The 15,603-nt window shown below is 40.3% G+C and overlaps 3 protein-coding genes across 3 annotated transcripts; 1 reads left to right on the top strand and 2 right to left on the bottom strand.

Moving 5' to 3' along the window:
- Positions 1–1,454: 1,454 nt before the first annotated feature.
- Positions 1,455–3,752, top strand: LOC148070502 (uncharacterized). Its single transcript, XM_087801263.1, has 4 exons — positions 1,455–1,593; positions 2,141–2,259; positions 2,322–2,557; positions 3,210–3,752. Exons 1-4 carry the CDS (start codon positions 1,526–1,528, stop codon positions 3,366–3,368), a joined length of 582 nt encoding a protein of 193 aa, XP_087657389.1. The 5' UTR covers positions 1,455–1,525; the 3' UTR covers positions 3,369–3,752.
- Positions 3,753–4,381: 629 nt separating this feature from the next.
- ap5b1 (adaptor related protein complex 5 subunit beta 1) lies at positions 4,382–8,150 on the bottom strand. The gene is made up of 3 exons (XM_087801262.1): positions 7,983–8,150; positions 7,149–7,919; positions 4,382–6,391 (listed from the first exon to the last, which is right to left on the bottom strand). The coding sequence occupies exons 1-3, from the start codon at positions 8,118–8,120 to the stop codon at positions 4,505–4,507; spliced, it is 2,796 nt and encodes a 931-aa protein (XP_087657388.1). The 5' UTR covers positions 8,121–8,150; the 3' UTR covers positions 4,382–4,504.
- Positions 8,151–10,181: 2,031 nt separating this feature from the next.
- Positions 10,182–15,502, bottom strand: LOC148070500 (cilia- and flagella-associated protein 57-like). Its single transcript, XM_087800966.1, has 10 exons — positions 15,480–15,502; positions 14,885–14,948; positions 13,640–13,830; positions 13,400–13,573; positions 13,147–13,305; positions 11,738–11,878; positions 10,980–11,096; positions 10,638–10,772; positions 10,435–10,575; positions 10,182–10,308 (listed from the first exon to the last, which is right to left on the bottom strand). Exons 2-10 carry the CDS (start codon positions 14,922–14,924, stop codon positions 10,186–10,188), a joined length of 1,221 nt encoding a protein of 406 aa, XP_087657092.1. The 5' UTR covers positions 14,925–14,948; positions 15,480–15,502; the 3' UTR covers positions 10,182–10,185.
- Positions 15,503–15,603: the final 101 nt, after the last annotated feature.

Below are 15,603 nucleotides of genomic sequence, written 5' to 3'. Positions count from 1 at the left end.
GATATGGAAAAGGGAGAGATGCATTTTTCTCATAAAGCTGGTTTACTAAAGTAACTAAGATTTCTGTCGTTGGGCTGAAACCTACACGGAAAAAAAGCTATTTCAAGGAGAGAAATATTAGTATGTAGGTCACTACAGACACAGATGATATGACCTTGCTGGCCCCGATACCCAACTGCACTGGTTGGACTGGTTGACCTACTAATCCGTCTCAAACTTTTTCAATCTGGGTTTTTATTGTTGTCGGTGTATAAAACATTTTTGAAAAGATGTGCAAGCCCGCATGACGTTGAGTTTCGCTGAGTGAACCATAGACTCCCGTCACATAATCGAGGAACAGTTGCAGTTTATCCCGGCGATGAGTCGAACTGTCCTTGACTGTGATTCAGTCTTGTTGGATCTGGCTCAGGAGGTTGTATGACTCTGCTGGCGGTCATCCCAGCTAAAAGTGTTCTGAGTCAAACCCTATATTGCCCCTTGCATAAGCTAGTGTTGTGTCTCACCAAATAAACATACCAGGGATTTAGCTCAGTCATAAATAATTTATAATGCTTAAAAAGTTGGCTTTCAAATCAATATTAGACCTCAATACAGCACTATGTTGCATTTCTTTTGATAAAATACAAGTAGATTCTTGTACATTAATGTAAAATTATATGAGCATGACACTTTTTCCTAGGCCTCCGTTTACATGACTGAATACAAACCGTAACTATTTCTGCTTCGAGTCAATTGGAACCTAAAGAAAGTTAAATAAAACGTCCAAATCCTCATGATGTTGTGTAGCATGAACCTGCAGGATCTAGTTAGAGTTGGCCGGTTGGTCACGTATCACACCCAGAGGTTTAACTACGTGGGAAGAAGTGAGCACCGTGTTTTCAACGGTGAGTATGAAGTCTAGGTTGGGGGGTCACGTCTGAGTAGAGTTGGACATGATGGATTTATACTCCTGGGGATTTTGCACTGGACAGTCTTGATTTAATGTCCCTCACTCTGGACTGGGTGAATAAATCAAATCATGTGAAAAAGAAAAAACATGGGAGCTAATGTAGTAGAGGATCCTTTGGGGGACCCAAGGGGATATGGTTCAGATACCAATTCTCTCCAGGGTACTACAGGTTTGGTTGATATTGGAGGTAGAAAGTCCAGCTCATTATTTTTGTAGCGTAAAAATGAATTGAAGGAGTTACACATTTTGTATTATTTATGTTTTCTACTGTTTTATATTATATTATTATATTTATTAAGATCAAATTCTACACGTGTGCAGAGCTTGAGTGACATTGTTTAAAGACTTTCAATTCACCAGCTTGATGTATTTTATGATGATCAAGAATGTAAAAACAGGAAAAACAAGGGTTTATGAAGAACTCCCATGATACTGTCATTACACAATACTCATATTTTGATATTGCCTTTTAGAGCCACTTGACTCTCCGTACTTACTTCCTGCTCTGAAAGAAGAACAAGGATGTTTATGAAATACTACTTTTCACAGACAGCCTCGAGGAAGGTTTAAGAGTTTATGGTTCGGCAAAGACAAGCCACCTACACTGTCAACGAAAAGAAACCAGAAGCTCCCAGTCAGTCTCGGTAAGGTGTCAAATATTATTAAATAGTTTCGTAGGTATTACTTGTTTTGTTTGTTGCTTCTTGTGTCAATCTGTAAAACTTAACCTAAATTAACAAATATTTGCAAAAAAAAAGAGGCCATATCTTAGATCGTCATTTTATTTCAGTTATAATACATGCTATCATAAATAAATAAAAAGAGGATTAAACATTTGAACTGTATGGTGTTTGACAGCCACTTCCTCATGCCTTTCATTTTACGACATCGTAGAACAAGTTGAACCAAGTGTACGTTTACAAGCGTTGAACTCGATGAACCACACAAGTGAGGAAGTGTCATGTTCACGGTGACAGCTCTTCAACTCTCCTTACCTCGACTGCGGTCGACCTTGTTCCAAAATTGTTTTAAAAATGTTCAGACCACAGATAATGTTTAGATTAAAGACTGTTGCTCACTAAAGAGTCATGCAGCTGCATGGAAAGTTAATAGGATGTTAAAAAGGTACATGGCTTTAAGATCTTGGAGCAACTTTGAAATTAATTTAGCTCATAACGTCTGACCCTGCAGGACTGCTGGGATGGAGGAAGCATACAATGAACTGTTCCAGCAGTTCATGAAGCTGAGGTCCTTATGTCTAAAACAAGCCGCTCTTCTGCAGCAGCTCACAAGCACAATGCAACAACAAGGTTTATCGCTTCCTTTTGTCCGCGATTCTGCTGGTTGACTTATTTTTAACTGTGTTTTAAAGGTGGAATACCTCCTGTTGCTGCCATCTTGAGTGGAGATGATAACGTCAAAGTTTCAGGGGCGGCTCACAATCATGCAGGTCATTCTGGGGTCCAACGGACCTCCAGACATATGGGGAAAGAACCAGATGTTTCCGCTGATGATAGGTCACAGTTGAACATGAATGTACCTCAACACTGTCAGGAAACTGCCACATCAACTCTAAGACCCACGGAGGACCTCGGCAGAACCACCAGGGTGAGCGGCAACACAATCTGGAGCTTTTAATTCATGCGTTTGTATCTTCTCGTTTGGACTATTGTAACAGTTTATTTTTGTGTCTAAACAAGAAGAAGCTGTCTCGCCTGCAGTTGATACAAAACTCTGCAGCGAGAATGACCGGCTCTAGTAGAAGAACTCACATTTCTCCGATGCTTAAAACTCTTTGCTGGCTGCCAGTTTCTTTCAGGATCAGTTTAAAAATTCCAGTTCTTACTATGAGATCTATTCATGGTCAGACTCCTCCTTACATCATTGATCTGATCCAGCCTTACACCCCAGTTTGGGCTCTGAGGTCTGTGGATCAGAATCTACTGATGGTTCCTGATCACTCTTCAGGACCAGAGGAGAGAAATCCTTCCAGACTGTTGCTCCTAAGCTTTGGAACGATCTTCCTCTCCCTCTGTGTTTGATGATCTACTGACTCCTTCAAGAAACATCTTGAGAGCTTTTTATTTGTCCAGGATTTTCCCTGATTTTCTGGGACTCCTGTGTCTGTCTTATGTGTCTTGATCTTTTAAAGCATATATTTTAACTGTGTATTGTTTTTGATTGTTAAAGCGCTTTGTGACCCTGGTCTAGAAAGGCGTTTTACAAATGACTATTACTTACTTACCTCACTTTCTTGCAGACACTTGGAGCGGACAGAGGTGATAATCAGTCTGGGATGTTCCTGACGTCAGATTTGGCATTTCAGTCTCACGTTTGCAACTTCTGTCAAGCCGTTTTTCCTGAAAATTCAACAACACAGGGAGAGTTCCTGCGGCATCTCTGTACCCACGTCAGCTAAAAGGACTTTCCCCAAACCATTGAGAAGATTTGGGGAAAGAGTTTTTTTTTTATAGAGACAATCAGGTCTTGTTTAACTTGAATCAAGTTTGAGGTCATGCAGATACATTTACTTTACGCATTGAAGTTCTAGAACTCTATCTCTGATGCCTCCACCCTGGTAACAATGCACCAGTGTTTTGGCATCTAGTTTTTAGCTACAATTTGAGCATATGTTATTAACATATTTGCTGCTACACCTTAAGGGCATGTTTTGACAAAGTTGATTATTTGTAATGTTGCCTTATAACCTTTAATATATTTGTGTGGTTGTTCTTTTAATATCTACTCCATTTTTCTGTTAATTATGTGTAACAACTTTTTGATTTCGCATCTTGATATCAATGAACAGTTATTCCAAAATAAAGCCATTTAATATATTTATAACGAAATACAAGAACTGCTACATTTATTTTGTTGTAAATTACTTATTATACATTTGTACAAACAAGATGACCTACTTTTTATTAGGATACTTTATTATTGTTAATATTCACGGATTTTGACTGATATGGGGATGTGAACGAGAACCTTCTTAAAGAAGGCAACACTGACAGGAGTTAGTTAATGCATAAATCAATACAAAAAAGAAACCAAATGGCAAAGAAATAAATAAGTAGAGCAGTTGCAAAATACACACTCGGGAGTCTAGCGCCCTCTTCCGGCAAACCAAAGAGCTGAACAAATCCTGAGCTAAACGAACATTCTACTAGTTAAGTAATTGAAATAAAATTGTGATTTTTCTTTCTATTTTGAATTTTTCGCCTTAAAACTATAATATGTAAACGGAACATTCTTCCAAAAAAGGCAAGGTACTGAGATAAAGATTTGCCAAAATACTACCAATGAAACACCAGCTGATTTAATAATACTAATATATATTAATAGAGAAAAGTGTCTGTTTCCTTAATTCTACAGATGAATGTACTTAAGACATTGTAAACGATTTAATCACATTTGTTTAATTTGGTACAAGAAAAATACATTTGTTTTAAATTAAAACAAGGTTTGTCATTTTATGGAATTAAAGTGCTTTAAAGGGACAAGATTGATTCGACTAAAATGTTAAAATGGAAAACGTGTGACTCATCATGTGCATCATAACCCGATGTTCTCCTGGCAGCCTGTCAAGGTGGCCAGGAGAGAATTGACATGAGGTAAGATCTGCCAGTCGTCTGTAGAAATGTTGAAGTGGACAGCGTCCTCCTCTGGTACGATCTTCAGCAGCATGTGAGACTGCGGAGGGAGGAAGACCAGCACTTTGTACTCCTCTCTGTCCTCGGATGAATTTGATACGAGAAAGGAACCAACGTTTTTCTCGACTAGTTTCTTGAGCTGTGTTGCCTTTAGCTGGCAACAAAACAGACTGACAGTGCAGTCGCTTCCCTCCTTACTTTGAGCCTCGATTTCCTCCCACAACTCGTCAAACAAACACAGAGACTGACTATTGTCCCAAGCTGGAGGACAAGGCGGAGGAGTGAAGATCTGCTGAAAGGTCACGTGGACGTCTGGCAGGACAGTGTGCCAGCAGAGACCGTCTGCCGTGCTGAAAATGCCACTGATGCAGAGTTTTGTGGGAAAGGGACGCCTGGGCTTCAGTCTCAGAATCACTTCTGGGGGAGGTCTTTCTCTGAAGAGACAGGGAACACTGATGTCGCACAGTTCCTCGTAGTTCTGGTCTGTGATGCTGCAGTGCAGGAAGATACTGAACAGCTGGTTGAAGCCAGTGGGATTCTGCTCATTTATGTAAGTCAGTTGATATTTCAGGCAAATCTCAGAGTGTGTGTTTGAGTCGCTGAACTGAGCTCTGTACGATTCCAGTCCCAGAGATTTCTGCGTCGGAACACCTGCAGAAAAAAAAGCCTCTTGAACTTGTGGGGACTCATTTTTGGCCACCAGTTGAAAAATGGGTCCATCTGTCCGTTGGATGGTCAGCGCACTGGTCAGCCCCTCACTCTCAGCCATGATGCAGCTCAACGAGCGCGGCTTGACCCGACTCCCCCCGTTGCTCACCCCCTGTGCGAACACTCCGGCCAGCTTCTCTCCCGACAAGGTGGTGACGAGGCTGTAGTAGAGACGGGCGTGATCCTGGATATCCGTGTCGCCATAGTAACAGGCCAGATGCTGCAAGAGGTCGGCCAGGCGGGTGAGCAGAGAGTCCAGGGTGGGATGGACCAAGAGCTGACGGCAGACTGCCAGGACTGCGTTCCCCAGGCGCCAGTCGGCATCTAAGAACGGCAACGCGCTGAAAAGGAAGTGCAGGGTGCCGTGCTGAGTGATGTCTGCTTCCTTGGCGACTCTGGCCAAAACCATGAGGTGCCAGCGCAGGCTTCGTCGATCCGGGCCGCTGCACAAGGAACCCGTTATGACTTCCTGCATCGCCTTCAGCAGGCCGACACCCCAGAGCGACTCGGGAAGGCATTCGATGGTCTGATTGGCCAGGTTGATAATGTTGGGCGCCAAGTGTGAGTGACGCTCGTAAAGAAGGCACAACTTCTGCGTGATGCTGCTGGAGTACCGATCCACGCCGCTGAAGTGACGCAGGAACAGGAAGGCGGCTCTGAAGAAAGTCGCGACCACTTCCCTGCTGCTGCCGTTCTCCACAACCCTGAGCAAGGAACACAGGTGTTCGTAGAGGAAGTCGAGGCCGTCCCCTTCCTCGCCCTCTTCCAGGTACACTAAAGACAGGAGGTTGAACCGGGCCAGCATGGTGGCCCCGTCGTTGAGTATGGTGGGCAGGAGAGGCAAGGCCAGGCGAGGGGTCAGCAGCACCGGCAGAGACTCGTCCACGTCATCGCAGCTGATTGGCCTGTTTTCAGGGAAGTGCAAAATACAGTCCATGTAGAAAAGCTTCTCCGGCGTGGTCAGGAGAGGGTGCTGCGAGAGGACCACCAGACGCTTCAGCATGAAGGCCTCGTCCTCGGCACTGAACAGGCTGTCGGTGAACACACACTTCATCAGCAGCGTGCAGTGGAACAGACTCAACTGCAAGAGAGAGAGAGACATTTTGACTTTAAGACAAGAGGGTCACACATTCGTCAAGAGCCGTCTGTAGAGTCTGTAAATTCTGCGTCAAATATTCAAGCAATATCAGAAATATATTCTCTCCCTACTGTATATATGTTATTCTTGCATGTGTATTGTATTACTAGATTTGTCTCTACCTCCTTTATATAAATAGCATATGTCATGATATCATGAATGATATCGCAACAAAACTTTTGACTGCAATTGAAAGTAGCAGAAGGTTTAACAGAGGGTTGGTAATGGGTTGATGATGCTTCATGATACAGCAGAAGCAAAGTCTTAATTTTGAAAGGCCAGATGAAAGATGAAAAAAAAAGAGACTGTCGTTGGTTTACCTTACTTAAAAATACCTCTTTTTATTGACATTGTAGGTCATTTGGTATTTAAAAATCTGTTTTTCTGCCAGGAACACACACATCTGAACCTGATGTCCCACCAGGTGAAACAGATGCTGAATTACATTTTCTCAAGTGAATTTAACCACAAAAGAGCTTCCTATTAAGCAATGTATTACTTACTATTCACACCATTCTTCTCATAATCTGGTTATGCAAGTTATTTGGTTTATAGTGGCAGATATTCAAAGTTTAAACACGGTTAGAGTTGAAAATAAAACATTTATAACCGGGTATTTTTACCTCTGCAGTCATGTAACAAAATGCAAAAAAAAATTGTGTTATTAAATAACATATTGAAAGTTTTTTTTAACCCCTACCTCACTAGTGCCTAGGAGTCGTAGTAGTTGCGCTCTAAAGATTGTGGGAACGACACCGGGCACCATGGCAACCACCTCCACTAGTCTATGGAGAAGAGCTGCTTGACAAGGTGGGGTCAGCAGGTAGGAGTCCTCCAGGAGCGAGGACAGAATCAGGCGTAGCTCCTTGCAGTCTGGGCCGGTGTGTAGAGTGGGGAATGCAGAACCCAGAACCAGCGAGGACAGAAGAGTCGAGTCATCCCTGGTCAGGGGTTGAGAATTCTGCTCCGCTTCCCAAGAAACTGAGGTGCCCACCCCAAGAAGAGCCTTGAGATGTTCTGCAGTAGATCCACTTGCTCTGGCCAGCTTATGAACACTGTTCCTCAGGACCAGAGTGTAAAGTCCTGCATACGCCTGGTGCAGTCTTGAGTTCTCCTTCAGGCGGAGACTGACCAGCAGCTCCAGACGCTGGCTTAGCAGACCGGGGCAGCAGGCCTCCATCTCCCGCAGACAGTCACCCGCAGTGGTCCGAAGACCACCGTCGCCATGGAGATCCTGGACCAGCTTCAGCAGGAGGTCCAGGAAGTCCTGGGTGGCGTGGGAACGCGTGTCCACGCAGGAGGTGCAGACCAGGACGGAGGTGAGAGCCAGGAGGAGGTGACAGCGGAGCGGCACGGATTTGGCGGGACACTGGAGGAAGACGGAGGTCAGCTCCAGGGCGGTTTCCTCTCCCACCGCCGGGGAGCAGCACAGCAGCGCCGGGTGCTCGAGGAGCGGCGAGAGCAGCAGGACCTGAGGGAGCACCGGGAACATACTGAGCATGCGTGTCAACAGACGGGACTTTTTGACTCCTACCTTCGTGCTGTCGCTGGCTCTGTCATCGCGAAGTTCCCGGAGCAGGTCTGCGAGGAACACCTCGGCTGTTGTTTCGGACAGGAAGCGTGAAGGTCTGCGGGAGAAAATGCAGACTTTCTCTAGCAGAGTCTCCGCCATCGTCGATCACAACGGTACACGGAACCCGGAAGTAGCTTTTCTTCTTCTTTTTGTTATTGTTTAGTGTAAAGGGGTCACCAGTATTATAAGAGCATTACCGCCACCTGCTGTATTGGAGAATCAGCACACGCTTCGTGCTGCATTTTAGTTTAGTGTGACACTTTCCATTCCAGTTGGAAGACTCAGTTATTTGTTTTGCCAATTCTTTCTAATTCTAATTCTAAATTGTTCTGTATTAGTTTCCATTTTTATTTGTGTAAGATACTAAGATAGTATAACTTTCATTGTTGGGAGTAAAAGCTGCTCAAATATTCAGGACACAAGAGGAGGGATAACTCAAAGTAATGATCCCTCAACATCATAAATATGGCTAAAAGAAAACTCAAAATTTGTAATCCATGTGGATTGTGATAAAATGTACTGCTACAATGTGATAAATGGATTTTTTAAAATGTTCTTTTTAATAATTCCCATTTTTAAATGTATATATTGACCTAAAATGGCATTTCAGGTGAATTCCCCCTTATTTAGCAACACAATTTACGATTACCTTGCAGCAGACAAGATGGTCAACATCAGATACATACTAGTCATTTGAATCTAAATGTCTCTTTTTGTCTTCATGGTTCACATCTATGCTGAAGGTCTTCAGCAGTAGTTCTCAGAGATAAAACAGGAGAAAAAAAAGTCTAAAATGTAGGAATCGTAGTTTTATAGGAAGAATATTGTAATCACAAACATGTATTTAACTTTAATGTTAGTGTTTTGCATACTAATGTAAATACACTTCCATTGGATTGAAAGATGACTATGAATGAATTAACCAAACTCTAGACGCTGATGGTAATATTGAAGTCAGATTGAAAATCATTGGTATTGCTGTTCAGAAATATATATAGATATGATCCAGACTTCATCTTGGGGAACACAGATGAACTGATAGTAGACTAGTTTATACATTTAGGTAACTGGGCTGCTGATACAAACTCCTTGAATCCTAGAATTATGATCAGTATCAAAGTCTACTTTCAATTTGATGAGTTAAAATTTCAATTTCAATTTCTAATTTTGTAAATAATTTGTATATTTTTAAGATCGTTTTTATTTTATTTTGTATTATCTCTTGTACTATTTCTTTCTCCTTGCACTTTATTTTCTTCCAACTGCGCTGTTGTGAAAGTGTGTTTCCCCTCTGGGGATGAATAAAGCCTTTCTATTCTATTCTATTCTAAATGGTCAAGAATAAATGTGCAATATCAATATCAATGCCTTTTGTTGCTTTAAAAAGTAAACACATGCGAATATAATCTATGTAAGGAAATGTTGGACCAATGTTGGGTGATAGTGATATAATAATTTTATACACAAACCATTCTCTTTTTGGACGGAGATTTTAAGCACTTGTTGCTGCTTTATATACATTTTTTGCCTTTGATAGATTAACACATAAATAGACCCATAAATAAAAAGAATACATCGATAAATAGTAGACAGTTTTTATTTTTATTCTAATTTAACCAGGAAAGTCCCATTCACACAAATATACACACTATGCGGTTCTGAAGGATAAAAAACCAACACAATTTCAAAAGAAATGGAGATATTTCATGTGATTACAGAAATTTAAGACTTTCTCCCCAGTATTGTACCAACTCTGACCTTCTGTTTGCACTTTTCTTATTGCACTAAATTCGCAGTATCACACTATAAATACACAAAAGTAATTGTTGAATGATCATTTGTTTTTCATGTGTAAGGAAAGTCTGTTTTTAATCATCTAGTTAAACAATTGTTTTACACACACACAAAATGAGGCAAATATAATTCACCTTGGCCTCATTTATATCTCAGCGAGTTGGTAAATCAACTCCAGCCCGCAGTACTGAATGTGACCATGTGTTGTGTGGAAGCTGTTTGTGGTGTTTTTGTTGTGGTCACTTGGTTTTTCCAAATGTTGGCTGTAATATTCATCACCAGACAAAAAGTCTCTTGAGCTCTGATTCTGTAGATCTTAGTAAGCAGATGGTTGGTGGACATTAAACTCGGTGGACGATCCTCTCCCTGTTTATATGCGTGGCTTTTTGTCCTTCACCATATCCAGCTGAATCTTGCAGTTCTTCAACTCAATCCGGGTTTTTAGCAGATCTCTTCGAAGTTCATTGATTTGGTTTACCAGCGTCACGTTAGCCTGTGGAGTCAAGGACAGAATAGGTTCAATATTGTTCAAGGCAGACCTGCAATGTGATGCTCTGGAACCTTCAGAATAAGCATTATATCAAAGAGAAACCTGTGGCACGTCAAGGAAGCATTTTACCTTCATGAGCTTCACTTGTTTCTTCTCGTGTTCCTCTTCACATTTTGCCAGTCTGGCTTTGAGGCAGGCAACCGTCTTTTCCAGGTGCTCGCTCTGACGCTGAAACGCCTTCTGAAGATCATCAAGCTCACTGTTTTCCAGCTTGAGAACAGAAACAAGATTTTTTTAGTAGGAACTCCGTCGCCAACAAAGAAACCACCGACCTCATCACCATCTCGCACGTAGTGAGCGACGATCTGTACCACTCGGTCCTTTAACTTCTTCGGCTCCTGGATGAAGCTGCCGCAGTTGTAGAGGTCGCACTTGAGGCGTTCGAGGTGTATTTGCAAGTCTTTCAGCTGAACATTAATGAAGACATTTTAAAATTCTTGTTTGTTCCTGTCAGCTCGTTAATATTTCTACCATAAATCAATATATTTCTTGCTGATTGAAAGTTTGATTCTGGAAGACTTAACATGGCTTCATCAGACTGGCTCTCATTAAAGTAACTTCAAAGTTGTTTCTCTTCAATCAAAATTAAAATCAACTTGATAAAGTTCAGTCACCTTCTGCTTCTCTTTGTCAATCTCATGATCTCTGGTCTTCAGTTTGAGCTTCATGTCAGCGACACACAGCTTCATGTGAATGTTGTTCTTTTCCATTTGCACCAGTTCCTCTTCTAGCTGAGGAAGTACAAAAATATCACATGTAATACCACATTTTTAATGCTGATTTTGTACAAGTTATGTCTGTTTGTCTCAGAGACGATTGACAATTACAAGCAAGAATATAGAATTCTGCACCTCTAGAATTGCACTGCTTACTTAGAAGTACATGCTAATATTAGATAAAAATGACCCCACATATCATTACCATAGAAGAGAATGTTGATTTTGCAGATACTTTCAAAGATTAAACAGTTGTAGAAGTATGGAACTTTGCAAATACATGTATTAGTATTAATAACTGCTTATTCCAATCCTTTTTTTCTTTTTTCTTTCTGTTGCAATATTCAGCCCTGCTAGTGTAAACTAAAGGTTGTTGACTAAAACGCTTGAGTCTGAAATACAGCAGAATTTTATTTAAATGACTAGAACTGCATCTGTTCAAAACAACAAATTACTGTATGAACTCTTTCTTATATATCAATCCTTTGATCTGGTACAATAATAATGTGTGTTTTTTAAAAATGAAACTGAAACCTGAAAAACGTGAAAGTGATGACATAAATGATAATTTGTCTCCAGGTGTGCTTTGACCACAAAATGCATGCAAAATGGGGACATGACCTTGTGTCTCATTTCAGTGAGACGTCTATTCACACCTGTTGGTTCCTCTCCTTCTCCATGAATATCTCCGGTGCAGGACCACCCTGCTTCTTTAACTCATTCAACTGGGAGTCAAGGTTGTAGGTCATCTTCTCCAGTTCATGGTTCTTCTTCTTGAGTTCAGAGATGACTCTTTCCTGTGTACATGGAGAGGAACAAGATCATAGTAGTTCGTACATGCAGTCGTAGATCATGAGCCTGACCAAACACTTAGAATCAAATCAGCTCCATTGAAACAACAAATGTATATTTAAAGTAACTTTCCAGATCCATGCTAGTGTTTGAAAATCATCTTGTAAGTGTGAGTGGATTTATGTTCAGTAGTTCTTCCATAGCAACATGAGATGTTGACCATATTGTAGAAAGTTATTTGGTAAGAAAGACAAGAGGAGCAAGATTAGAACCCTGAGGCACTCCATGAGATGCATGTACTGAATCTTGACGTTTTTAACCAACTTTATAAACACTAAAAATAACTTTTCTTTTGTGACGTTGATTCAAGATGGAGCTTTACAAAGTCACTTGCACTGAGGATAGATTGTTACACTAACTAAATGTATATTTAAATGTAAAAGACAAACCCAAACTGTGTATTGTTTATATACAAACTGCTTCATTGAATTAGTTTCTCCTATTTGAGGGTTAAAGATCCAACATCTTACTGTCCTATCACCAGAAAACATTTACCTTGTCACAGAATTCATGATTCTGTCCATGTTGGTTTGTTTGTAACAAGCATAACTATTGAAATAATTTCAGAATTCTTTAGAAACTGGGCAAACATATATGTGATCCAATATTGGTGGTGTCCTGTTTATTTCCAGCTAAACCAAAAAATAGATCACATTTTCAATTCAATTTAGTTCAAACAAGCTCCTTATTCCTTAAAAAAAACAATTGAGTTTGCAGCCTAAGTCCCATAAAACATGGTCAATACAAATGCATCCAGCACATAAACGCATGGACAATTGAAGGTAGCAATAAGAATAAGTAATGAATAAATAAGATCAATAAACCCTTTATAAAACAATAAACAATCAACTCACTAAAATAAATCAACTTCCATGTGAAACATGTTGTGCTGTAGTTGATTATTCAGTATGTTTTATGGATGTGAAGTACAATCGCTGGAGCTTGAAATGCAGGAAAACACCTGAACCAACAACCTGGTGTTGTATTGCAAGAAATCCTGTGCTTTCATGAAAGTTCAGTTCCCAGTGAGGAAACGCTTTCAGCAACTTTTACAATTTCTTGAATTATGAAAGTTGTTTTTATGGTTTGGTGTATTTATGACCTAAGGTCATGTCAAAGACAAACATCCTTGGTGCAGGTATGTGCTGTCTCAGTGCTTCTCTATTATTTCTGATGTGTAATTGAAACAAAATGTAATCGGCAAAATACTAACCTGATCCGGTTTGGTCTTTTCATACTCGAGGATCTTCCTCTTCAGGGTCGCGATGTCACTGTCTAGATTACGAATCAAACCCTGAAGCTTCTGCTGCTCCTGCTTGAGCTGTGCATTCTCTATACATTTGTCCTGGATCTGTCTCTGCTGGTGGTAGATCTGTGACGACAGCCTCAGCCAAGTAAGTAAGAGGAAGCAAAGGTGTGGAGAACTTTTCACAGATCCATGAGTGGAGCACAGGTACGTGACTCACCTGTTGCTTCATGATACTGCTTTCCTTCATCAGGCGCGTGTTGCTCTCCTTCTCCGTTTGTAGTTTCTTGTTGTACATGGTTTGAACATCATACAACCCTCTGTCGGCATCTTCCTCCGCTTGCCTCAAGTGCTCCTCAAACTCACACTTCCCCTGCTCTGAGAACGTCTGCCACTGCAGGATTATGAAGACGTTATATTCAAGACACGAGGACACGACCACTCAAACGTTCGCACTGACGTGATCCGACAGCCGGTTCGCCTCCTGCAGCTTTGCTTCGTAGAACAATCTGAGCTCATCTAGACTTTGGCTTTTGTTGTCATCGGCTGCCCTCAGCTGCTCCTTGTAGTCATCCTGCATCTGCTGGTACTTCTGCTGCAGTTTCTCATATCTCTCGTGCTCAGTCAGGAGCTTCTGGTTATATGAATCATCTACATTTAAACACAAATAACAAGACTTTGGCAAGAAAGATAAAGTGTCAACGCACACTGTGTTGGATTATCACTCGAGGAATCTGGAAAGACTGAAAAAAATCCTGAGGTTTTCAGGAGGAAATTTTATTTTCATTATGAAATTTTATTACAAATATTATTTACCAAAAAAACTCAAATTCTATTGTTCAAAATGCAGCCTAAACTTGGCTTTTGCAAAGGACCTTACTTTCATGAACTCTGAGCCATCACTCCCAATGAGTAAACTATTGGGGCGCCACGACTGCTCAGCAACCCCCACCAGACAGTTAACATAAACTGGCATCGCAGAATGATGACTAACCTAGACTGACCTAAATGAAGTTGCGAGGCTAAAGGATGTGTTTACACAGCATAGCATAGCTTCTCAGATTTTAACTAGAAAAGACTAGCTGAAATAACTGGCTTTGCCTGTAGATATTCAAAATGTTTAAACTTTAAAAACCGGGGAAAAGTAGTTGAATTTACAGATATCACTTTATATAACATGTATTCAACAGGTATTGCATTTATAATATATTATAGGACCTATTTGTATTTTCTGGGGTCACCTGAAATCCCTGTGCTCCTCATTACAATAGTTGAGAAATGTCTCTTGCTTATCATGTAATACACAATGTAATTAAATTGGACTATAAGCACATTCATCAATATTCAATTATTTTAACCCTACAAGCTGATAAGAAAGTCATAAGAAATATGAACATACTCTCTAAAATTCACCCCAAAAAACTATTTTCTTCTCTACATAATGTTAAGTAAATGTATTTTATTAAAAGGCAGCTATTACAGTGCTCTTCTAGGGTCCAATGTCATTTAAAAGCTCCTAAAATAAGGCTGATAGAGCACTTTATTGGGGCCCGACTGTCATCAGGAAAATAACTCTTTCTAATTGACCAGCTATAATATCATTATAAAGTCTTTCACATAATTGAACAGTAAGAATGAGTCCGTAGCTTAAAATCACTGAAAAACATTAAGCAAGTAAAGAAAGAAAAAATTGCTTGTGACTCACCCAATTCCTTGTTGTAGCACTCGGAGCAATCGCTCTCCATCTTGGGTCCTTGACCTAAATTATGCTTCATTGCAAGACATTAAATAAGTTCATGATTACAAACATTAAATGCAATATACATTATAGACGTCTGGAGGTTTAAATGGCAACTTTCATTTTCAAGAACAAATGTGCCAGGAACATGATGCTAAGGTAAATAAAGACCTGCCATTATAATCTCTTTTTAATACAATCGCATAGAACAAATATGCTTACCAATTAAAGGGATTTTCAATAGTAGATATCTGTATTTATGTTGGAAAACAAAGCATCCAACATCTATTCACCTTTAAACATAAACGCAATTGATGTTTATTGACAGAGTTTTCTACATTAGTTCCGATGTTAGCAGTGGTAGTGGTGATAACCTGAGAGAAACATCTTAAGACGTTTTTATTTGTTCAGGCTTTTCCTTGATTTTCTGGAACTCCTGTTGTATTATCAGTTTTATCTTGACCTTTAAAGTATATACTTTATTGAATATTGTTTTGATTGTTTAAGCGCTTTGTGTCCCTGGTCTGGAAAAGTTCTATACAAATAAAAATGACTTACTTACTTAACCTAGACAGGTGTCTAACTGAAGAGTGTCGTCTTCACCTCCTGTAGAATAAATAAAATAAATATACTGCACTCGTCTTGTAACAAAGTCACATAAAAGCCACAAAGAATAAAGCCATCTT

Source organism: Callionymus lyra, chromosome 10, assembly GCF_982586985.1.
Source record: "Callionymus lyra chromosome 10, fCalLyr1.hap1.1, whole genome shotgun sequence".
In the NCBI taxonomy this organism is placed as follows: domain Eukaryota; kingdom Metazoa; phylum Chordata; class Actinopteri; order Syngnathiformes; family Callionymidae; genus Callionymus; species Callionymus lyra.
This window is presented reverse-complemented; position numbering and strand designations above follow the sequence as displayed.